Below are 23,134 nucleotides of genomic sequence, written 5' to 3' on the forward strand. Positions count from 1 at the left end.
TATCTGTTGGTTCCTTTGGGTTTCCTGTGCACACTGCCGGTTCACCAGTGCGTTTCATTTCTCTTTCCAAACCTTCATCTGTTACCTTGCATCACTGGCACTGTTTATCTTTCCAAAACACTGTGGAACAGAAGTGCTGACCACAGGCATCCTCTTGTTCTAGATTTCAGTGGAAGGTTTTCAAAATTTTCCCATTAAGGATGTTGTTTGCTGAATGACTCTTCTTTCTCTTGTAAATTCCCATCATCAAATTTAGGAGGTTCTATTCTGCTCCTTGTTGAGGATTTTTTTCCTGAATGACATAGAATTTTATCAACGTGTTTTTTTCCCTTTATCTGTTGACATGCTTTTCTCTTTTATTCTATTAATAAGCTGAATTATACTATTTGACTTTGCTAAACCAACCTTGCATTCCCTTAGTTCATCCTGTTTGGCTATAATGTGGTTTTTTTTTTCCTATATTTTGCTGGATTCAGTTTGCAAACATTTGTTTGGTATTTTTGCAACTGTTTATGAGAGAAGTTGACCTATCACTTTCTTTCATTCTTCCTTTTTTTTTTCGGTAACTTTGTTTTCACAGTTAAACATGGAGGTTATTTTTGTTATTCTTTGCAACCCCGTGGACTATAGCACTCCAGGCTTCCCTGTCCTTCACCATCTCCCAGAGCCTGCTCAAACCCATGTCCATCAAGTTGGTGATACCATCCAACCATCTCATCCTCTGTCATCCCCTTCTCCTCCTGCCTTCAATCTTTCCCAGCATCAGAGTCTTTTCCAGTGAGTCAGCTCTTCGCATCAGGTGGCTGAAGTATTGGAGCTTCAGCTTCAGCATCAGTCCTTCCAATGAATATTCAGGATTGATTTCCTTTAGGATTAACTGGTTTGATCTCCTTGCTGTCCAAGGGATTCTCAAGAGTCGTTTCCAGCATCTCAATTAGAAAGCATCAATTCTTCAGTGCTCAGCCTTCTTTATGGTCCATTCTCACAGTTTTTAGTGGAAAAACTATAGCTTGGACCTTGGTCAGCAAAAGTGCTGTCTCTGCTTTTTAATGCACTGTCTAAATTTGTCATGGTTTCCCTTCCAAGGAGCAAGCATTTTAATATCATGGCTGCAGTTACCGTCTACAGTTATTTTGGAGCCCTAGAAAATAAAATCTGTCACTACTTTCACTTTTTCCTTTTCTTTTTGCCATGAAGCGATAGGACTAGATGCCATAGTCTTAGTTTTTTTTTAATGTTAAGATATATTTGCCTTAAAAATTAATTGAGCTTTTTAAAAAAATTCTTGGGAAGATTTATGTTAAGATTAATATTATTTCTAAATTAATTACTTGAAAGAATTCACAGCAAAGGTCTGTGAGCCTGGAGTTTCCTTTGTGGGAATGTTTTAAATGATAGATTTAATTTTTAAAATACAAATTATTCAGATTTTGTATTTCTTCTTTTGTCACCTTTAGTAAGTTGTGTTTTTAAGGATATTTTCAGATCTGAAAGTGAAAAGAAAAAGTGAAGGTCGCTCAGTTGTGTCCAACTCTTTCTGACCCCTTTAGATTTTCAAGTCTAAACCATGCTTATCGACCTAGTGTATACCTTTATTACCCTTTTGAATATCTTTAATATCTACAGACATTAAATTATTACAGATTTGTCTTCTCTTTTTTTTTAACATGCAACTTCTCCTTTTTATTTTCCCCGCTCCCACCATGTTCAAGCCGTGGGGTGTTTTAGTTTTCTGTGGTAACATTTTAAATTTTAATTTAATTGTGTTTCACTAATTTTTTGGTTCACTACTGCATTTCTTACTGAGGTAACTTTGGTTTATAACATTATTACAAGTTTCATGTGTATAACATGTTTCTACCTTGTTATATTTCTACCACAGCATGGTCACCACCAAAAATTTAGTTTTCATTTGTTACCATACAGTTGATCCCCTTTACCCATTTGGAGATGTGTCTTTTTCCTTTTGTTTTCCTTCATGTAATTTGTGCTTTATTAGTACATACAAATCTAGGATCATTATGTCTTCCTTTAGAAGTGACACTTTATCATCATGAAATTTTGCTCTTTTAGATGAAAAAATATTATTGGCATTTAAGTCTCCTTTGTCTGACATCAGTACAACTATGCCTCTGTGTGTGTGCATGTGTGGCAGGGTGAGGGGTGAGGGAGACATAGTGTTCATGTGGTATATTTTTTCCATCCTATACTTTCAACTTCTCTGTATCATGTTTTGGAGATGGCTCTTATAAATAGAAGTTAATTGTTGTTTTTGACCTAGCATGAAGTTCATATCTTTTAACTGAAGCATTTAGTGTATTTACACTTAATGTTATTCTGATAAATTACAATTTAAATCTATCATCTTACTGTTTATTTTGTAATTGACCTATATGTTCTTTCTTTTGGCCTTCCTTTCTTGCCTTCTTTTGGTTTAATCAAGTGTTATTTTTCCACCCCCACCCTCACCTTTTATTATATTTGCTAAGTAATACTTTTTAAAAAATATTCTGGTTACCTTAGGAATTATATAAAACATTCTTGGAATGTACCTTAAGTTATTCCTTTATACTGTTTCCAGGTAATGCAAGAACCTTCCAGTGCTTTAGTCTTATTTATCCCCTTATCGATTTTTATGCTGTTGTCGTCTTATGTGTAAACTCTACTTATATTTTAAGCCCCACAACCACTATTAATGTTGTTTTAAATAGCGTTCATTCAGATTCCCCTTCTCATGCGCCCATTTCCTCTTGTTAGGACTGTGCTTACGTCTGAGACCATTTTCCTTCCTGAAGTACTCCTTTTAGTATTTCTCCTAACAGAAGTTTGCTGGGTTTTGGTTCTGTGCAGACGTCTTTCTCCTGCCTTCATTTTTGAGGTTGTTTTCTCTGGGTGTGTTGCCTTGGGGCCAGTGACACTCTCTCCGCACGCCTGGGGCTTGGTCTCTTGGCCGCGGCTGTGTTGCTGTGTCTCTTGGAGACTTGCCTGACCACCCTGTTACTCCCTAGGAGGGGGCACTTCTCTTTCTTCTCTGGCTGCCTGAAAAATGGTCTTTGGCCAGATTTGTCAAATTATATTCAAAGTTACTAAATTGCATTTAAATTTCTTGTGTTTATAAATGCAAGAAAATCGTATCCCATGACCTATTCTTAACTTAGTCTTCAGAGTATGTGGTAGTCTTCATCTATCAGACACGATACTTCTTCTACGTAATTGTCCTTACACACATGAGCTTCAAAATCTTGGAAGCCAGACTGTGTTTTTATAGCTTGAGTGCCTTGGGCAAGCAAGTTAGTCTCTCTATCCCTTAGTTTCTGTGCATTTTAGAAAAATTTTAGGATACTTGAAATTTCATTGTAAGTGTGGGTCATGTTTAATGCGATATTTCTGTAAAAAACTTGAAAGTGAACATCACTCAGTCTTGTCTGACTCTCTGTGATCCCATGGACTGTAGCCCACGAGGCTCTTCTGTCCATGGAATTTTCCAGGCAAGAATATTGGAGTGGGTAGCCATCCTCTTCTCCAGGGGATCTTCCCAACCTAGGGATCGAACCTGGGTCTTCTGTACTGCAGCCAGATTCTTGACTGACTGAACCATCAGGGAAGTCTAGTAAAAAGCTTAGATGGATACTTTTATATAAATGCTTAATAAATATTATCAATTTTTTCAATGAAAAGAACAGCCTTCATTCTTCTGTTTCAACAGACTTGAGAAAAAGGGGGAATATTGACTTTACCTTGAGGCTGTGAGCGTCTTGTCTTGGGCACAGAGTTTCTTATCTCCGCTGTAAGGTGTCAGCCCAGTCCTTTCAGGCGCTGCCTGGCCGCTACCCCCTTGCCGCTACCCCCTCAGACTCCGCATCCGCATCCCTGTCTTCTCACCGGGTCCCACGGGTCCTCTTGCTCTCTTCTGCACTTCCTTCCATCCTGCTTTCCCCCCTCTGTGTGCTGCAGTCTGAATCTTCTCATCTGAAAATGAAAGTTGCGCATTCGTGTCCAACTCTTTGCAACCCTATGGACTATACAGTCCATGGAATTCTCCAGGCCAGAATACTGGAGTGGGTAGCCTTTCCCTTCTCCAGGGGATCTTCCCAACCCAGGAATTGAACTGGGGTCTCCTCTGTTGCAGGCGGATTCTTTACCAGCTGAGCTACCAGGGAAGCCCTGGATCTTCTACTGTCTCTTATTTTGTCTAACCTGTTCTTTTAAAAATTTTTTTACTTATTTTTCTGTGCTTGGTCTTCCTTGCCTCATAGGCTTTTCTCTAGTTGCGGTGAGCAGGGGCTACTCTCTAGTTTCAGTCTCCGGGTTCCTCACTGCAATGGCTTTTCTTATTGTGGAACACAGGCTCTAGGGTGAGCAGGCTTCTGTAGTTGTGGCACATGGACTCAAGTAGTTTTGGCTCCTGGGCTTAGTTGCTCCGCAGCATGTGGGATCTTCCTGGACCAAGGATCGAACCCATGTCTCCTGCAGTGTCAGGTGGATTCTCTACCACTGAGCCACCAGGGAAGCCCTAGCCTGTTCTTAAATCTGTCTCTTGAATTATTAATTTCAGACACTGTATTTTCACTTTGACAATTTCTAAAATCCTAGGTTCTTTAGAATTTGACTTCTTTTTCAATAGATCCAGTTCTTGGGTAAAATTCTGTCCTTTTACCATCTTTTTCAATTTACGTTGAATATCTGGATCTCCTGTGAGTCCGTTTGTATTGACTGTTGGGCCAAATGCTCCGCTTTTTGGCCGGCCTGGTGATTTCTGAATATCAGATCCTGTGTTTGCAAAGCAGCAGGAGCTCTGAGTGATGTTATTTCCTCGTGAAGGGACTTGATCTCATCCTGGCAGATGGACTGTGGATGGGTCACCTGGACTCCACTGATGCTAGTCTGTTCCTCATTTTCCTTTAATGTCTTGTAGTAATTGTAGCTGGAAAAGTCTGGGGGGGTGACTCGGACCCCAGTCTTCATCTTTTGTCTCACCAACACCATGAGTCAACCAAAAATCTCTTATTGGGCTTTTTTTTTTCCATTTAACAGCTGTGTAGCTTCATTTCTTGGACTTCTGCCCTGAACTCTGCAGCATAGGACTTGACAGATGCCTTGAAGGGAAGCCTGCATTTTAGGTTCATTTCTTCACATTGCCATTTTCTCGGGGACCTTGAGAGAGCCCCATAGTGGGGGTCAACCCGATCCTCCAGTGAGGCTAGGGGACAGCATCAAACCAGGTGGGTCATTCTTGAGCCTCATAGAACCAGTGGACTCGCCTTGCCAAGTGTGGGCTCCCTGGGGACCTGTCGCTTTTGCTGCTTTTCCATTCCTCCTTTTGGAGCGGGACTGGCCATCCTCTTCCTGTCCAGTGTTGCTTTTTTTTTTCTTGCCACGCTGCATGGCTTGTGGGATCTTAGTTCCCCAACCAGGGATTGAACCTAGGCCCCAGCAGGAAGAGCACTTAGTCCTACCCACTGGACTGCCAGGAAGTTCCCCCAGCATTGCATTTTGGAAACACAGCTTGTCTGGTCTAACAGGTCTGAGCTGGGGCTGGGTGAGGGGTGGGGGTAGATTTCCTCAGGACAAACTACAGCTGAGTGTCACTCCTGCAATTTAGATGATTTTTGATAAGACTGTGGATGTCAGAGTTGCTGCTGGAGTGGAGCCTCGGAGCTGTTGGATGGAGCGTTTTGCATGCAAGAGAAGCATGAATCTGGGGGGATCAGGAGCAGATTGTTTGGGACCAAATGTGACCCCCAAAGTCTTGTGCAGAAGCCCTGCCCCCAGATGTGTGTGAGGCCATGAAGACTTTGGGAGGTAATAGTTGGGGTTGGGGGGGCTTGTACCCCATGAGAGGAGACCCTGGGGAGACGCCATCGTCAGAACCCAGACCTCCAGCCTCCAGACCTGCTGGGGGCAGCCTGTGGGTCTGTCACATGTCTAGGAGGACTGAGGTGACCCCTCGGGGAGGCTTGTTTCTGCTGCTCTGAACCCCAGTTGTTTTTGTTTTTTATTTTTTAAGAATTTTTACTATAGTTGATTTACAATGTTGTGTTAGTTTCTCATGTACAGCAAAGTGATTTGGTTATACATATATAAATTTTTTTCTTTTTCTATTTGATTTATTATAGTATATTGAATGTAGTTCCCCATAAACCCCAGCTTTTATCTACAGTTGGTTCCCACAAGCTCCGGGCCTCCCTCTCTGCTTGGCCTCCCAGGAACCAGCCTTGTCTCCTGCTCTGACCCGCACATCCAGCTATGATGCAGGCGCTGTTTTCACTGTGGCCCAGCCATTGCTGGCTGACCTTCGGAGGGCTGCATCCCCAGTCTCTGCCCGTCGTTTCCCTGGGGACACGCAGGGTTCGTGTTCTCTGGCCAGAGCTGTGTCTCGGTTGGCCTGGCCGTGTGCTCCCAGCTGTGGATGCAACAGGTGACACCGGCCCTGACAGCACAGGTGGGCCATGAGCAGCTCCAGGACTTGTGCTGTTTTTAAAAGTGAATCTGTAAAGGAAAGCCTCCAAATAGAGATGGATTGGTTCAGCGTGAGCTCATTGGCAGCAGATGACTTGCAAGTCTCTGTGTTTTCCAGAAACTCTTTGAGAAAACACTGGTCTTGGTCAGTCGTTTCATCAAAACTGAACTCACTTCATGACAGTTTGTCTCTTTGTGATGAAACTTGATAGAAACTGGAACTGTTACAATACCCCCCCCCCCCAAGAATGCCTCTTAGGTTGGGCTTCCTTGTTTTTGCTTGTGCTGGGTCTTCATTGCTGTGTGGGCTTTTCTCTAGTTGCAGTGAGCGGGAGCTACTCTCTAGTTGTGACGCATGGGTTTCTCACTGCAGTGGTTTCTGTCGTTGTGGAGCATGGGCTCAGTTGCTCCACGGCATGTGGGATCTTCCAGGACCAGGGCTCAAACCCCTGTCCCCTGCATTGGCAGACAGATTCTTTACCACTGAGCCACCAGGCAAGTCCGGGGTTGGGCTTCATAATGGTCACTAATGGTGTCTGGGGGCAGAGGGACAGATTGAGGCACCCAGGTAGGTGGCCTGCACCTCCTGGGATCCCGAGGCTGTGACCGTGGTCTCCACCGCCTGAGCTTCATCAAGATCCTGTTCTTTGATGGAGCATCTCGTCCTGTGACGGCAACTGAGCCGATGGGGATGGGCTTTGGGGTCTTGGTGGCTGGGCTGCCCTGAACCCCGGTGCACAGTGCTGGCCAGGCCCTGGCTCCACACGGTGGTCGCTGTCCCAGCCTTGGGAAGCAGAAGGCTTTGTTTCACTGAAGCATTTCTCTCTGCAAACATCAGAGCCTTCATCCTATGCTGGTCCCTCAACACCTTTGTGAGAGCGAACCCACTCTCAGGGCCTCTCCTGTTGTCTTCCCTCAAAGGAGATGTGAAGGCTTCCTGCCTCGAGGGCCACCAGCTCTCCTCCTCTCCCCCCACTTGGCTGCTTTGTGGCTCCCGCAGCCACTCTCCTGTCCATGGAACCTAGAGTCCAGACCTTCAGCTGTTGTGTCCTCACAGGCATGACTCAGATGTCCGTCTTGGCCACCGGATGGGGAGAGTATCCGGCAGGTGAACTCTGGGGACATGTCTCTGCCCCAGTGCTCGGCACACGGGGTGTTGCATTGGGTGGGGCCCCTGCACCTCTTCTCTCTGCTGCACGTGAGGCCCCAGGAGACAGGACATGGGCTGGTCCCAGGCTCCCCGGGGGAGGTTCCATGGTGCACCCTCCAGTGCTGCTGGCAGGTGCTCCCCAAACGTCTGGGCCTATAGCTGATGGAGGTTGTCCCCACAGCACGTGTCCAGAGGTGGCGACATGGGGTGGGTCCAGCTGAGCCCAGCCCCAGTCACTCCATCTTCCCATGGCTGTTGTGGGACTGACCCGCCTTGTCCACGCAGCCAGCCATGCCAGGCCCTATGTCCCTGCTCCTCTGGCCAGCAGGTGTGGCCAGCCTTGGTCGGTGGTGGGGGGGAAGCCTGCAGCCTGATTGGGTGGTTTTGGTCACGTGACAGCCCTGGGCCAGTCACATCCCAGGGTTGTCCTTCTTGGGTTGTGGTAGACCCAGGTGAGATCAGCTCCCTGCCAGCAATGTCAAGGCTTAGGAACCACGTCAGGACCATGTGAGGAGGGCCAGGCTTTGTGGGAGCCAGCCTGCTGAGGGGACCAAACTGCCACCATCCCCACATGGCTGGCTTCCTGCCATAGCAGCTCCAAAACCCTTCCCAGTCTGCATTTGTGGCCTTGGGCCCCTTCATTCACCTCTCAGGGCAGCGGGACATAATTCAGAGTAAGAAGCAGGAAGCCATGTGAGAGAAGACCCTGGAGGGGTGCCCCCCCATCAGCCCAGCCACGTCTTGCTCACTGCTGCCCTGCCCCCATCATGACCTTCAGGGCTATGGGGGGACATGAGTCTGTGTCGTATGGCTCTAGGGGCTGTGCCAGGTCCCTCCTGAGACAGGTCACCTGGTATGCCTAGCAGTGGGTGGCCGGATCCATGGTTAGGTGACACCAGCCCTTGGGGAAAGGCCCATAAGCTGTATGGCTCCATGGGCTTCCTGGGGCTTGTGTCTACTCTCACTGTGTCCCTCAGGGATGCCCAGCCTGTGCGGCCACCAGGTTCCACAGCAGCTCCAGACATGTCCCCCAGTTCAGGCCAGCATCCCACCTAAATCCCAGACTTCTTTTTTTCAGATGGTCACATGCAGCCTGCAGTAGGAGGGTTTTGGTGGAACATGTGTTTAGTGAGGACAGGGCAACCTGAGTGAATGCCCTGCACCCTGGGGCCTGGATCCCAGGGGACACGGCTCCCCTGCAGGAAAACAGGCCTGGAGGCAGCAGCACTGCTCTGCCAAGGACCCTACCCCCAGCCCAGCCCCAGGGCAGCAGGTACCTCCCAGCTCCCTGGCCTTGCCTTGGGCTGGTCACCAACCTAGAACTACCAGGGAGGCATTCAGCTGACTCAGGTTCCCTGCTGCAGGTGCGTTCCTGCTGTAGTTCTGAGGCTACAGGACTGTCTGAGGGCTGTGCTGGCTGGGCCAGTCACCTGGGCGGTGGGTCCTGTGTCTAGCAAAAAGCCAGAGAGGCCTCCGAGAGCATCATGACCTGCCCTGCAAATTCAGTACTCCTCATGCCGCCCCCTCTCCCGATCTGGGGGCTGCCTGGTTTGTTTCGAGGTCTGTTGCTCTAAGCTCCCTTTTTAAAGTGTATTTTCTTCACCTTGTCAGAGCCCTCATGATGCTAGATTGCCATAGAAACAGAGCTCATTAAAGTTCCCTGCAGCCACCCTAATTATAGAATTCCAAAGACAAGCAGTGAGCTTCTCTGGGGGTGTCGCTGAGGCTAAGTGAAGGTACAAGAGTGGCCGAGCACAGGGGCCATGAGGACCGCAGTTGTTCCCACTCTGCACTCAGAGTGCAGCACCCTGGAGATGACTGGATGCTCCCAAGTTGGATTGTGGCTTTGAGCAGCTCCAACTCTGAACTCAGCCGTGACACAGTGACTAAGGTGGAGCCTCCTGATCCCCAAGGACTCTGGGTGGAGCAGCCACGGAGTCAGCTGGGGTCACCCACCAGGGCCACTTCTTGTGGAGGTCTTGCCAGCTACCCCCACCCACCCCTGGCTGGTTTTCAGGACTGTTTACCACTAAGACCAGCTGCACATGAAGGTGGACAGGCAGGGCCTGCGGTGGGGGCAGTGGGAAGGAGCAGGTCATCCCCAGTGAGCCTGGCCTTCTGAAGCGCTCCGCACACACGTGTGCTCTGCACACGTGCCCTTCTCCTTTTCCTGTTGTGTAGGGTGAGTCGGGATCCATACACACGTGTGCATGGAACACATGTATACTCTGCTCCATTTCCTGTTGTGTGGGGTAAGTGCCCTCTTCCGTTTCCTGTTGTGTGGGGTGAGTCAGGATCTGCACAGACATGTGTTCTGCACATGCGTGTGCCCTCCTCCGTTCCTTGTTGTGTGGGAATGAATCCAGATGTGCTTCCGTTCTTCGCTTTCTCCCATTAGAGTGGTTAAGTTCAGTTGCTCAGTCATGTCCGACTCTTTGTGACCCCATGGACTGCAGCACGCCAGGCTTCCCTGTCCATCACCAACTCCCGGAGCTTGCTCAAACTCATGTCCATAGAGTCGGTGATGCCATCCAACCATCTCATCCTCTGTCGTCCCTTTCTCTTCCTTCCTTCCATCTTTCCCAGCATCAGAGCTTTTTCAGATGAGTCAATTCTTTGCATCAGGTGGCCAAAGTATTGGAGCTTCAGCTTAAAGTGGTATCATCCGCATATCTGAGGTTGTTGATATGCGGTTATTGTTGAGGTTGTTGATGTTTCTCCCTCCTATCTTGATTCCGGCTTGTAACTCATCCAGCCTAGCATTTCTCATGATGTGGTCAGCATATAGGTTAAACAGGGTGACAGCAGACAGCCCTGTCATACTCCTTTCTTGATCTTGAACCGATCAGTTATTCCATACAGGGTTCTAACTGTTACTTCTTGACCCACATACTGGTTTCTCAGGAGACAGGTAAGATGGTCTGGTGTTCCCATCTCTCTAAGAGCTTTCCACAGTTTGTCATGATCCACACAGTCAAAGGCGTTAGTGTAGTTGATGAAACAGAGATAGATGTTTTTCTCAAATTCCCTAGCTTTCTCTATAATCCAGCAAATGTTGGCAATTTGATCTCTATGTCCTCTTCCTTTTCTAAACCCTGCCTGGACATCTGGAAGTTCTTGGTTTGCATAATGCTGAAGCCTAGCATGCAAGATTTTAAGCATGACTTACTAGCACGGGAGATGAGTGCAATTGTCTGATGATTAACACATTCTTTAGTACTACCCTTCTTGGGAATTGGGATGAGGATTGACCTTTTCCAGTCCTGTGGCCACTGCTGGGTCTTCCAGATTTGCTGACATAATGAATGCAAAACCTTGATGGCATCATCCTTTAAGGATCTGAATAGTTCTGCTGGAATTTCATCACATCCACTAGCTTTATTAACAGCAGTGCTTCTTAAGGCCCACTTGATTTCACACTCCAGAATGTAAGTGTGAAATGGGGACTTTCCTAGCAGTCCACTGGTTAAGACTGCCTTCCAGTGCAAGGGACACAGGTTTGATCCCACATGCCATGCAGTGTCCCCCCCCCCCCAAAAAAAGGTATGGGATTCCTTGCGGTCCCTCATGGTTCCTTATAAGCCGATGGGGCACTGCTTTCCATGTGGCAACGTGGGTGTGAGTTGGACACCCAGGGGCTCCTGTGCCTCTGCTGGGATTGGGGCCGGGGCCTGCACTCCTGGGGCTCTGACATCTCCCCATCCCTGCTGGGGATGGGGGTGATGGACGGTACACCTGAGAGCCCATGTGAGTCAGGTTCTCCAGAGAAGCAGAACCGACAGAACATGTGGAGAGTCGTTATTGTAAAGAGCCCACTCACAGGGTCGTGGAGGCCGCAAGTCAGGCCTGCAGGCTGGAGATGTGGGAGGAGCTGCTGCCTTGGTCCAAGTCCAAAGCTGTCTGCCGCAGTATCCCTCTCACTGGGGGAAGGCGGCCTTTGGGTCTGTTCAGGCTGTCACCATGACGGAGGATGAGACAGTTGGATGGCATCACCAACTCAATAGACATGAGTCTGAGCAAACGCCAAGAGATAGTGAGGGACAGGAAAGCCTGCCATGCTGCAGTCCATGGGATCACAAAGAGTCAGACATGGCTGAGCGACTGAACAAAGCTGTCACCTGATCAGATGAAGCCCACCCGTAGGGGGCAACCTGCTCCACTCCGAGGCCATTGATTTCAATGTTCATCTCATCTGGAAGCACCCTCATAGAAACATCCAAGATATTTTGACCACAAATCTGGGCACTGTGGTTCCCCCAGCTGACACATGAAATGAACCACCACATTCCTACCCCCAAATGCCAAGAGGTGCCTCCTGAATCCACACTCAGTCTCCCGCTAAAGACAACAACATGGTCACACCTCTGTCCAACATGTGTCTGTCCTGCATGTGCTGGACATACACTGACCCCTCCCCCAGGAGGGCTGGTTGTCTTCTGGGGCTTGGAGGATGCCACTTCCCTCTCGTCTGCTCAGCACTTCCTCCCTGCTTCTCCCTGAACTTACACACCTGCAACCTCTGCCACCCGGTAGCCGTGTTGCATCTGTCCTGCGGCTCCCCGAGCCCACCCCTCTGGCCAGTGTCCTCCCGCGGTGTGGAGCGTGTGTCTGCAGGCACTGCTCCCCACTGGTCAGGGCACAAGCAGCAGCAGCATGGACATGGTTCCTGCAGTGGGCTCACAGCAGCAGCTGGAGCCTCTGTGCAGAGACAGAGCTCAGTGTTTCTACAAAGATCTGAGATTCATTTATAACCGTGTTGTTGTTGCCACCTCTGGCCCCTCCCTGTGTTTTTACAGTTCCTATTGTATATTGTTTACTGCAGCCTTTGAGGCACCCCAAGAACATGGGAATCACTCGTGTTATGAAACATACAGTGGAGTGGACATGCACGCCCCTAGCAGCCAACCTGACCAGCACTGACCCATTGTCCCCGTCTTCCACTTACTAGGATGATTTCCCTTTATGAACATGCATCCTGAAACATCACACTGTCCATTTCCTTGGTTTTTAGTTTGACCCTGTGTACTGTAGACCTCCAGGCTCCTCTGTCCATGGAATTCTCCAGGCGTGAATACTGGAGTGGGTTGTCATTCCCTTCTCCATAGGATCTTCCCTACTCAGGGGTTGAGCCCAGGTCTCCTGCATTGCGTGCAGATTCTTTACTGTCTGAGCCACCGGGCAAGCCCTTTTAGTTTGATATCAGGCATCATTTTACAGAGCCTATTTAATATACGTCAGTCTGTCATTTTATAATTTTTAAAAAATTTTATTTATTTTTTTATTTTTGGCTGTGCTGGGTCTTTGTTGCTGCACAGGCTTTTCTCTGGTTGTGGTGAGCGGGGTCTACCCTCTAGTTGTGGTGCACAGGCTTCTCATTGCGGTGGCTTCTCTTGTTGTGGAGCACAGGCTCTGGGGCACTCGGGCTTCGGTAGTTGAGGCTCCTGGGCTCTAGAGCACAGGCTCAATAGTTGTAGTGCACAGGCTTAGCTGCTCCCCGGCATGTGGGGTCTTCCTGGATCAGGGATCAAGTCCGTGTCTCCTGCATTGGCAGGCAGATTCTTTACCACTGAGCTGCTAGGGAAGCCCCTGTGATTTTATACTGATTTTTTAATTTGATTTGATTTTGGAAGATGCATTTGTGTGGTAAGGGTGGCTCAAGCCGGGTTATGACTGAGCGTCCTCCCAGACAGCCACGCTACAGGTCACCTGTCCTCTTGGACCTGGGTGGCCGCAGACATCCTCCGATGGCTGCGAGCCCACATATGAGGCCTCTCAAGCACTGGTCTAGGAGCAGTGTGACTGCTGTGTCCCAGGGAAGTACATGTGCCCTCAACCATTGATTCTGGCCATGGGTAAGGTCCCCCAGAAGGACAGGCGACTTCAGGTTACTCTGATCCTTGACAGTATTTGAGGTTGCGGGAGACTGGTCTTCTGTTCCTGTTTCTGTTGTCCCTCATTGACTTGTGGGCATGCCTTCCACATCCTGAATCATTAGCCCATGTGGCACCACTGATAATGAGACAGGGGTTTGTCTGGCCTCGCACGGCCTTAGGGTGAACCTGCATCCTCTCCTCCTTTTGTTTTCAGGGTTTTCCTCCACCTTTGATTAAGATCATCCACGTTTCCTTCTAAGACTTGTCAGTTTGCCCCTTAGTTTCAGTCCTTATCTTTTTTTAGATGAATGTATTTGTGTGTTGGCACCAGGTCTTGGTTGCGTCATGTGGGATCTAGTTCCCTGACCAGGAATCGAACTTGAGCCCCTGCATTGGGAGCACAGAGTCTTAGCCACTGGACCACCAGGGAAGTCCCTCAGTTCTTATCTACTGAGGGGATGATTTGTGTGTGAAGTGAGGCAGGTGTCTGGTCTGCTTGCGCCACTGTTACAATACACTGGATGCAGCAGAGACCACAGGACCTTACTTCTCAGGGTCTGGGGGTGGATGGCTGAGCTCCGGGTGCTGGCAGGGTCGGGGCCTGGTGAGCACTCTCTTCGTGACTTACAGACACTGCCCCAGCTGGGTCCCCATGCAGTGGAGACAGAGATCGAATGTCTCCTCCTTTTCTTAGGAGGATACTGATCCTATTAGGGGGCCCCACGTATGACTGCTGAACTCAGTGACCTCCTTATGGGCTCCGCCTCCAAATACAGCCATGCATGGGGCTGGGGAGAGGGGCTTGGCGGGGGCGGTCAGGGCTTCCACGTGTAATCAGGAAAGACGCAACAGCAGGGGTCCCGGCTTCTCTCACTGTGGACAACGGGACATCGCCCGTGTTCCCTTAGCCCTGCTCAACACCCAGGAGTCCTGAAGGGCTTTGTTCTGTCTCCTTTTCTAGCTTTCTGGTCTGCTGGGGGCTCCCTTGGACTCTGCTTGGACATCTTTGAGTTTCTTATTTCGGGTGGCTTTACCGAAATGTGAAGGGTGTCCTGTGGATGCATTTTCAGGCTTTTGTTTTGTGCGTGTGCTGAACACTGGAAGGAGCCAGAGCCTTGTGCTACCGCGTCCCCGCCTGACAACCCAGCTCTTTCTGCGTCTCGGGGTCTGTCACTCGGTGCCTTACCCCTCCACGTGCAGAGATGGCTGAGGGTTGTGAACGCCACACACAGGGCAGTCAGCCCTGTGGACGTCAGCAGGGACCTGCCGGGGGCCAGACTTCCCCCAGATCTGGCTGGGAGGGCCACGCCCTGTGATCAGGCAGGGTCCCTGGGGCTTCAGAGGGAACCCCTGGAGCCCAGGTCAGGATAGGCGGGGGAGCCCCGTTCTGTCTGCGTGTTGGTATCTCGGCTTCCCCCTTCACCTCTCATTTAACAGGAGGGAAGCTGGTTTTGCAGTCACTGTGACCAGGTTTTGCAGGTTCCAGCCAGAGCTGGTCATTTGCTTATTTTAAAAACACCCCGTTACAGTTTCCACTTCTGCATGTTCCTGGCAGCTCCCTGACTCTCATGAAAGTCGCCTTTACTACGGAGCTCTGTAAAAGCACAAAGCTTCCCGTTGTAGCCCAAGTATTTTGTTTTCACATACTTTCAAAGCGTTGGGAAGGAGCAAAGTTGGAAATGTTTTTGAGGAGGAATGAAACTGCCTGTCCTGGTCATACGTGTAGCTCGGCGTGTTTCATGAGCCGCTGCTTCCACACAAATCTGGTGCAGGTTGGGAACCTGGGAATGTTTTTGGTGACTTTCAACTCAGCATAAGTGTGCGGTTGGTTTTGCTTTGTTTCTGCCCCTAGGTTTGTTCTTGAAGGGGAGCCGGGGGAGGTGCTGGCCGGACGCCTGCCTCAGGCTGCCCGTGGACTTCCCAGCGGCCAGGGTCCTTTGCTGGACAATTGGGTGTAAAGGTCCGGAGAGCCCTTAGCTCCCATGGAGCCCATCCCCATGTGGAACGGGACCTGGTTTTCACGCCCAGAGGGAAGGGGGTGGACAGGAAGCCCGTAGGGGGCACACAGGCCCCAGTGGCCTCACAGCCTGACCCCCTGCAGACTGCCGTCCTTGTGGGTCATCCGGGGCACCGTCTCCTCACCCGGCGGTGTGGAACAGCTACGAGGGTGCTGGTGTCTCAGCTCCCTGGCCACCGCCCTGGGCCACCTAGACTGGCGGCCTGTCCCCACCGCCTCCCATGTGGTAGAGCTGGGCTCGCAGCCCCGAGGCCATTTCTTTACACTCTTCTCCTGTTCTTTCCAGAATCCATCTACCGCCGTGGAGCCAGAAGATGGCGGAAGCTGTACCGCGCCAACGGCCACCTCTTCCAGGCCAAGCGCTTTAACAGGGTGAGTCCCCCCCTGCCCCAAGAGGAGACACCGGACTTTGCTCCACACTCAGCTCTAGATGACCACAAGCCCTTCACGAGTTCCCTGAGCTGGCAAGGCGCCAGCTCAGGTCTTTTCTGGCGAACGTGACCTGTGTGTCCCTGTCATGTGACCCCCATCTAGGTGCTGTGTCCTGTCATGTGACCCTAGTCCTGGCACTGGGACTCCATGGGCATTCAGAAGGGACCCTGGATTTGTCCCGTAACCAGGATGCATGTGTTACTGCACAGTTTCCCCTGCTGGTTGCAAGGCTGTCCTGTGAAGCCCAGGGCCCGATACGACCCTCCAGCCCCTGGCCCCGCTGCCCAGCTCGCTCTGAAGGCTTTATAGCTACACGTATGTTGTTTCTCCTCATGCTGCTCTGTGTCCTGTAGAGACCACGGGGCTCGCGTGGCTTTGTCATTGTCCTGTTGCCACGTGGAAAGGGAGGTGCCTGCAGAGGCTGAAGACCGCCTGCCCCGGGGCTGCCCACGCAGAGCGCCACAGGCTAGGCACTTAGAAGGTCGGTCTGGTGTCTGAAGTCCAAAACAAGGACTGCTCTCAGGGCCGGGCTGCTCTCGGGGAGAGTCCTTCCTGCCTGTGTGTAGCTTCTAGGGTTGCTGGCATCCTCAGAGGCCCTGGACTGGGAGCATAGCCCTCCAGCCTCTGCCGCCTCCTGTCTCTGCACCCCACCCCAACCCCCCACTTCTCACCCCCGGGATGCCAGTCATGACGAGGACCCAATCTGACCTCATTTCTGGGTGGACATGAGTTTGGGGGACACCACTGAGTCCCATACAGTAGCCGAGCACCTGCTGACCCGGGGCCCCATGCATGCCGGGCACCCTGCCCTGAAGGCTGGTCCCTGCCCCTGGCACTCAGTGGGCACACTCACAGCATGGCAGTTTGTCGTTCACTGTAATGAATGATTGGAGGAAAGTCAGCCAAGGAGGCCCCGGGGGCTGTGTCAGGAGCGAGGGAGAAATGAATAAAGCGTGTCTGTCAGGAAGGAGGGCCCTGGGACACCCGCCAATGGCAGGAGGACACAGGTCCTTGGGGCATCAGATACCGTGGGGAGGCTGGGCATCACTGAGTGTGGACAGAGGCCGGGGGCTGCAGGGATGATGGGCCACCCGATGGGTGTGGACGTGAGACTGCGGTGAACCACCCAGACAGACAGTGTGACACCTGGAGAAATCGAAGCTTCCAGCCCCCAGGACGTGAGGTACCACTGCCTGCCCTCCCGTGTTTATTTAAGAAACAGATGACAGACCAGCCTGTGGCCAGGCAGCTTCTCTCCTGTGCCTCTGGGCACCAGCTCAGTTCTGGCCAGAGATGGTCTCAGGCAGATGGGCCAGGCCACCCTGAAGGACCTCAGGGAACCACTCATGCCCTTCTTGACAAAGTGACTCACTGGCTCACGATGAAGCCCACCCACTTGGCAAGGCTGCTCGGAGGGGCCTAGCCTCTCCTGCCTACAGGTTCTAGGAGGAAAACGCATTTCTCTGTTCATCGGATGCAGAGCCTGGCACTTCTGCCACCCCCTCCCCAAAATTGTGAGCAAGGCTTTTCCTCCCCAAGGAAGAGAAGGAATTTGGGGTGAGGGTACCCACTCTAGCCCTCTCCCATCTGCTCTCCCCTGAGCACTGACAGGCTTCTAACCAACACCAGGAGGCTAAGTGGGGAGCCAACCCTGATACCCCCAGCCTTTCGGGAGCTGGCTGTTCACAGGTGGGGAAGTGGGCATGTTGCCATTCATCCCCAGGCTGGTTTCCCACCTGGGGTCCCCAGACTCCACGTCTGGAGGCCACACCATCCACCTGTGTTCACTGGGCAGTCACTCCACATGTCTCGGGAGCCGCACGCTTGGCTCTGTGGCTCAGCAGGGCTCACAGGGACAAGCCGACGAAGGAGATCATGTCTCTCCATCTTTGCTGGTGACCTAAGGACAAAAGCAAGGGCTGTCAGCCTCCCAGGCTGGAGCTCCCTTCACTGGACACAGTTGATCTTCTCAAGCAAAGAGAGGCTCAGCCAGGGACTTGCAGAGAGAGGAGAGGGGGCAGCGTCCACCCCAGAACAGGAAGCACAAGGGGGCTGACAGGGACCCCCAGTCTGTGGGACAGAAGTGGTCAGGGCCTGGCCCTGGGACCCAGGGCTCAAGAGTCTCCTGTAAGGGTGAAGGGTCATCCAGTCCATCCCAGGGAGATACTGGTTGAGTATGGGTCAGTGGGGAGGGCCTGTCCAGGGCTGGATTCACAGCAGAGTGAGTTGGGGTGGATCATCAGGGAAGGTGTTCACTGGCATGGCCCAGTTTGCAACTGAGATCCCACAAACCATGCAATGCCACACACACACACACACAAATAGAATCAAAACCTACAAATGCTGTGGGTCTCTGGAGAAACCTGGCAGGGGGGAGCAGGGGGAGTGGGTCTTCAGACTCAGCCACAGGCACTTGCCGGGCGTCTAGCCCCCAAATGTTGATCACGAAACACGCAGAGAAGATGTTTGTAGCAAAACCTGGAATAAGAGACCAAGACAGTATGTGTGTTTAGTACCAAAGAGTTCTGGCCTTTTGCTAAATGCCCAAGTCAGAAGTCGGGCAAGGGTGTGAGTGGTGAGTTAGAACAAGAGTGGTCACTGCACATGAATGCAGGCGCCCTGACTTTGTTGGTGACCAGAAAAACGCAGGACGTTCAGAGCTGCCAGCACCCCGGGCTGCTGTTTACACAATGACAGTCCTCGAACTTCCAGGGGTGCACACCCAGACCCCTGCTTTCTGGAAAGCAGTTGGGGAAAAGCTCGGTGGCTCTAAGGTGCCCTGTCCTGCTGTCCCTGCAGTGAGTCCATCCTAGAGGAGTGGCCATATCACTTTCCAGGTGGGCAGCATCTGAGCACCCTCCCTCTGCTGTGAGAACCCCTGTCCTTAACCCCTCAGTGCAGGGGTTTGCGCCTCGGCTCTGTATACGCCCCTTCCCATCCTGGGGCAACAGGAGGGGCCTCTGCTAGTGGCACATGGGCCACCTGTGCTGCAGGACTGGCTGGGTGGATGGGTCAGGAACTGCAGCCTTTATTATGAGCAGAGAGTCCTGCGGGGAGGGACACTATGGAGTGAGAGGCAGGCGGGGAGACCTGGGTGAAGACACCGGCAGGGCTGGCCTTGCTGGTCGAGGATTTCTCCTGGGCTTTTCGAGCTGAGAAAACCTCCCCTGCAAACGGCCAGAGAGTAAATGTTTCAAGCTTTGTGAGTCATGCAGTCTCTGTCACAGCTGCACAACTCTGCAGTCAGTGTGACCATGTGAGAGCCACCCCAGAGGTTGATGACTGAAAACATGAGCAGGGGGCCGGCCAGGCAGCACATGAGACAGACTGAAAAATACGTTCACCCATCAGTCTGTTAATTCACATGATTTTCTGAGAGATGAAGCCTTATTTTTCATTATTTTTATTATTTAATTAATTTTTTTTTATATTTTATATTTATTTATATTTATTATTATTACTCCTTTTTGGCTATGCCACACAGCTTGCGGGATCTTGGTTCCCTGACCAGGGATCGAACCTGCGTCTGCTGCGTTGCAAGACAGATTCTTAGACTGCCAGGGAAGTCCCCAAAGACGTGAATTTTTTTAGTGGTTCCATGAATGCTGACGGAGCAGGGCTAGAAACAGGGGTGAAAGCAGTCTCGGACTTGACCCTCCCTCCTTGAATCCTGGATTTGCTCATGAGCAGTCACCCTTCTGGGCGGAGGTGCCAGTGCCAGTATTAAACTGGACTGGACAGAGTTAGAGCTCTCAGGAGGGGTGACCCTGTGGTTGGCCTCCCATCTGGCCTTCGCGGCCATCCACTGTCTCTTGGGCCATTCCCAGAGAGAGCCCCATCACCCGTTTTTGCCTCCTTGGGGCAGTACAACTCTGGCAGCATGGGGGACTTGGATACATGCTTCTTTTCCTGAAGTTGAAAGCAGTGGGGTGTGTGTATGTGTGCACGCACACATGTGTGTGCATGCATGGACTTGTCTTCAGCAGAGCTTTGCTGGGCTCCCACTGTGTGCTGGGCACCATCCCAGGTGCTGGCCATGTGGCTGTGACTGAGATGTACATGCTCTTTGTGGGGGAGAGGCTCCTTCCTGGGGGGAAATGAGCTCCTTGTGCCCACTGGCCACCAGTAGCCAGTCCTGCACCTTTGGCCCACTCTTAGGGAAGATTCGCTCTGCTCAGCGCTGGTACAGTGCATCCTTTCTATTCTCCAGGAGTAATTTGAGACTTTCTTGAAGGAAAGAAATTTGTTAAAAATGGCAAAAGAGGGTAAAACATGTAAATGAGATATGGCTGGAACAGAAGCAAGCAGGAGCCTGGCAACGTACGGACACCATGTAACCAAGGAGACGACTTGGGCTCCAAGTGGTGAGTGGGTGACCCCACTTCTGGACACACTCATCTTTGCATTTTGTGATTTCCAAAATTACAAAAACCTCACCAAACAAGCCAGTCATGATCATGAGTTTCAAGTGTTTATAACCAAGAGGAACAAAGATTGACCATTTAAAATCTTTTTTAAATGCTGAGAAAAATACTAGGGTGGACTAGTACTAACATGGACACTCACAGGCAAGTCTGGTTCAGTCTCTTGTGGGGTAACTGCTCCTTTGCCCAGGGTCCTGGAGTGCACAAGATTTTGTTTGTGCCCTCCAAGAGTCTATTTCCCTAGTCCTGTGTAGGTTCTGGCGGCTCTATGGAGGGGTTAATGGCAACCTCCTCCAAGACGGCTTATACCGCACCCAGAATCTCTGCCCCTGTCGCAGGCCACTGCTGACCTGTACCTCTGCAGGAGACACTCAAACACTAAAAGGCACTGTGGTGTTGAAGACTCTTGAGAGTCCCTTGGACAACAAGGAGATCCAGCCAGTCAATCCTAAAGGAAATCAGCCCTGAATATTCATTGGAAGGACTGATGCTGAAGCTGATACTCCAATACCTTGGCCACCTGATGCAAAGAACTGACTCATTGGAAAAGATCCTGATGCTGGGCAAGATTGAAGGCAGGAGGAGAAGGGACGACAGAGGATGAGATGGTTGGATGGCATCACTGATTCAATGGACATGAGTTTGAGCAAACTCCGGTAGTTGGTGATGGACAGGGAAGCCTGGCGTACTGCAGTCCATGGGGTCGCAAAGAGTTGGACACGACTGAGCAACTGAACTGAACTGAATCGCATGGAGCCCCAGAGCAGTTCAGAATCCAGATGCATTCAGTTGCCAGGCATGGTCACCTCTGTGGTTGTCATGCAGGGGTCATGTCGGTTTGGACGAGGGTCATGCAGTGGTCAGGCTCCCCCATGACCTTCTTACCTGGGTCACTCCACTCAGGCAGGGCCCCTCGGCTGTTCTGAGCACAGCCAGGCTGGATTTGGAACCCTGCTCCAGGTCCTGCAGGCAAGGAGGCACTGCCCATGGAGGGGTCTCGTTACCTGCCAACAAGGGCCTATGGGAGCATAGCCCCAGCCCCTCGGGGCCTTGGTTCCCCCAACCTTGAGACAGACCCAAGCCGGGGCTTGGTGGGGCCTGGTACCAGGTGTGAAGAGGCTACAGGGCCTCTTTCTGGCCTGGCTGCATGTCCCCTCAGTGTGGAGGGACCATGGGGGCACAGGCCCGGCTGCGTGTTGTTACAGGGCAGCGTGTCCCCTTGGTATGGAGGAACCACGGGGCACCAGGCCTGGCTGACGGTACCTGTTCTTGTCCACGCAGAGAGCGTACTGTGGCCAGTGCAGCGAGAGGATATGGGGCCTCGCGAGGCAGGGCTACAGGTGCATCCACTGCAAACTGCTGGTCCATAAGCGCTGCTACGTGCTCGTCCCACTGACCTGCAGCAGGCATATGGTGAGTGGACACCTCAGCCAGCTGGGGTGCAGTCCACACTGCTGCCCCTGGGGACCCTCGGCCTCCCCCTGCCCAGTTGGGATCCTAACCCCGTCCCTGCTACCCACAAGACGAGAAGAGGGGGTGACATAGGGGCTGCAGAGTGACGGCCCGGGTCAGCAGTTGGTTCGGGCCCCATTCTCAAGCCCCAGGAGCCACTCAGCACTCTTGGGGCCCCAGGGTCCACCAATAGGGAGCTGCCTCGATTATGATGTCAGCCGTGGAACCTGGAGCCGGGCCTGACTGCGGCCGCTGTGCATTGAGGGCAGGGCTGAGGGGACTAAGCTTACTATGTGAAAAGAGACATTTTATAAGCACCTGCTGGAAGGGTGGAGCCTGAGGGCTGAGCAGCCACCTCTGCCTGTGGAAACGCAGGTAATTTCAGTGCTCATCTTGCCATGTTTAGGGCGACGCTGTAACAGGTGAATGACATGTGTTGTGATGTCACAGTGTATGTGACAGGTGACTCCCAGTCACGCAGTGTCTCCAGAAGCCCCGTGTGGTGCTGCCTGGTCACTCTGCCTGTCTCTCTGCAGGATTCCGTCATGCCTTCCCAGGAGCCTGCAGTGGACGACAAGAGTGACGACGTGGACCTTCCCTCCGAGGAGAGCGATGGAAGTAGGGCTGCTGCTCCCACCCCCGGAACCCTTTCTAGATCCTCCTCTCTCCCAAGCCAGGGCCTGTGAGCATGGCCGCTCGCTGAAGGGCTGGGGCAGGCTCTCCAGAGCAGGGGTGGGCTGGCTGGCCTGCCCTGGGCGCCCACATCTCTGTGCTGCTGCCTGTGGGAGTCGGGGTGGGGGGTGGGGTTCCCTCTGTTCCAACCTTAGGAGCTCTAGGAGGCACTAGTGCAGCGGCCACCACAGATACGTGTGTCTGGAAAGGCCTGCCATGCCCACTATTGCATAGTTCTTGGGTTTCAGTAGGTTTTTATTTTTGGTTGTGGAGAGTTTTTTGGTTTTTGTTTTTTTTTTACTGCTGAGAAGCATTCAGAGAGCAATTTTGATTCCATTTGGACTGATGGCCCTGCTCTGAGCTTCTGCAGCTCTGTGCATGGTCACAAGGGTGTACGAGGGCCTAGGCCTCACTTGATAAACACTGTTCCTTCCCCAGGGGTGACATGAGGCCACGGAGCACAAAGTAGTACAGCACCTCATGTAAAGGAGACTCCCAACCACCACCCACCATCTACACAAGTCCAGTCACTCTCCACACACCCACCATCCACACACACCCACCATTCACCCACTTACCCACCATCTACACACATCCACCCACCACCCATCTACCCACCATCCACATACATCCACCCATCCACCATCTATACATA

At 51.6% G+C, this 23,134-nt stretch overlaps 1 protein-coding gene and 1 long non-coding RNA gene across 7 annotated transcripts in view; one reads left to right on the forward strand and one right to left on the reverse strand.

The window, feature by feature from the left end:
* PRKCZ (protein kinase C zeta) overlaps positions 1-23,134 on the forward strand; it is a 103,141-nt gene that overhangs the window by 59,353 nt on the left and 20,654 nt on the right. For 2 of the 6 annotated variants that reach the window (XM_081488381.1, XM_081488382.1), the window contains exons 5-7: positions 15,786-15,871; positions 21,637-21,768; positions 22,344-22,425. In XM_081488381.1, coding sequence (XP_081344507.1) covers positions 15,786-15,871; positions 21,637-21,768; positions 22,344-22,425 — 300 coding nt within the window. Of the gene's footprint in view, positions 1-15,785; positions 15,872-21,636; positions 21,769-22,080; positions 22,230-22,343; positions 22,426-23,134 lie in introns of those variants that run through there. The other 4 variants (XM_081488383.1, XM_081488384.1, XM_081488386.1 and 1 more) reach the window with 4 other exon arrangements.
* On the reverse strand, positions 17,111-21,950 carry LOC145505694 (uncharacterized). The gene is made up of 5 exons (XR_014053213.1): positions 21,876-21,950; positions 21,619-21,752; positions 18,270-18,409; positions 17,668-17,831; positions 17,111-17,373 (listed from the first exon to the last, which is right to left on the reverse strand). It is a non-coding gene; the product is annotated as an uncharacterized LOC145505694 (long non-coding RNA).

Source organism: Giraffa tippelskirchi, chromosome 5, assembly GCF_054371585.1.
Source record: "Giraffa tippelskirchi isolate mGirTip1 chromosome 5, T2T-mGirTip1v1.2.pri, whole genome shotgun sequence".
Taxonomy (NCBI): domain Eukaryota; kingdom Metazoa; phylum Chordata; class Mammalia; order Artiodactyla; family Giraffidae; genus Giraffa; species Giraffa tippelskirchi.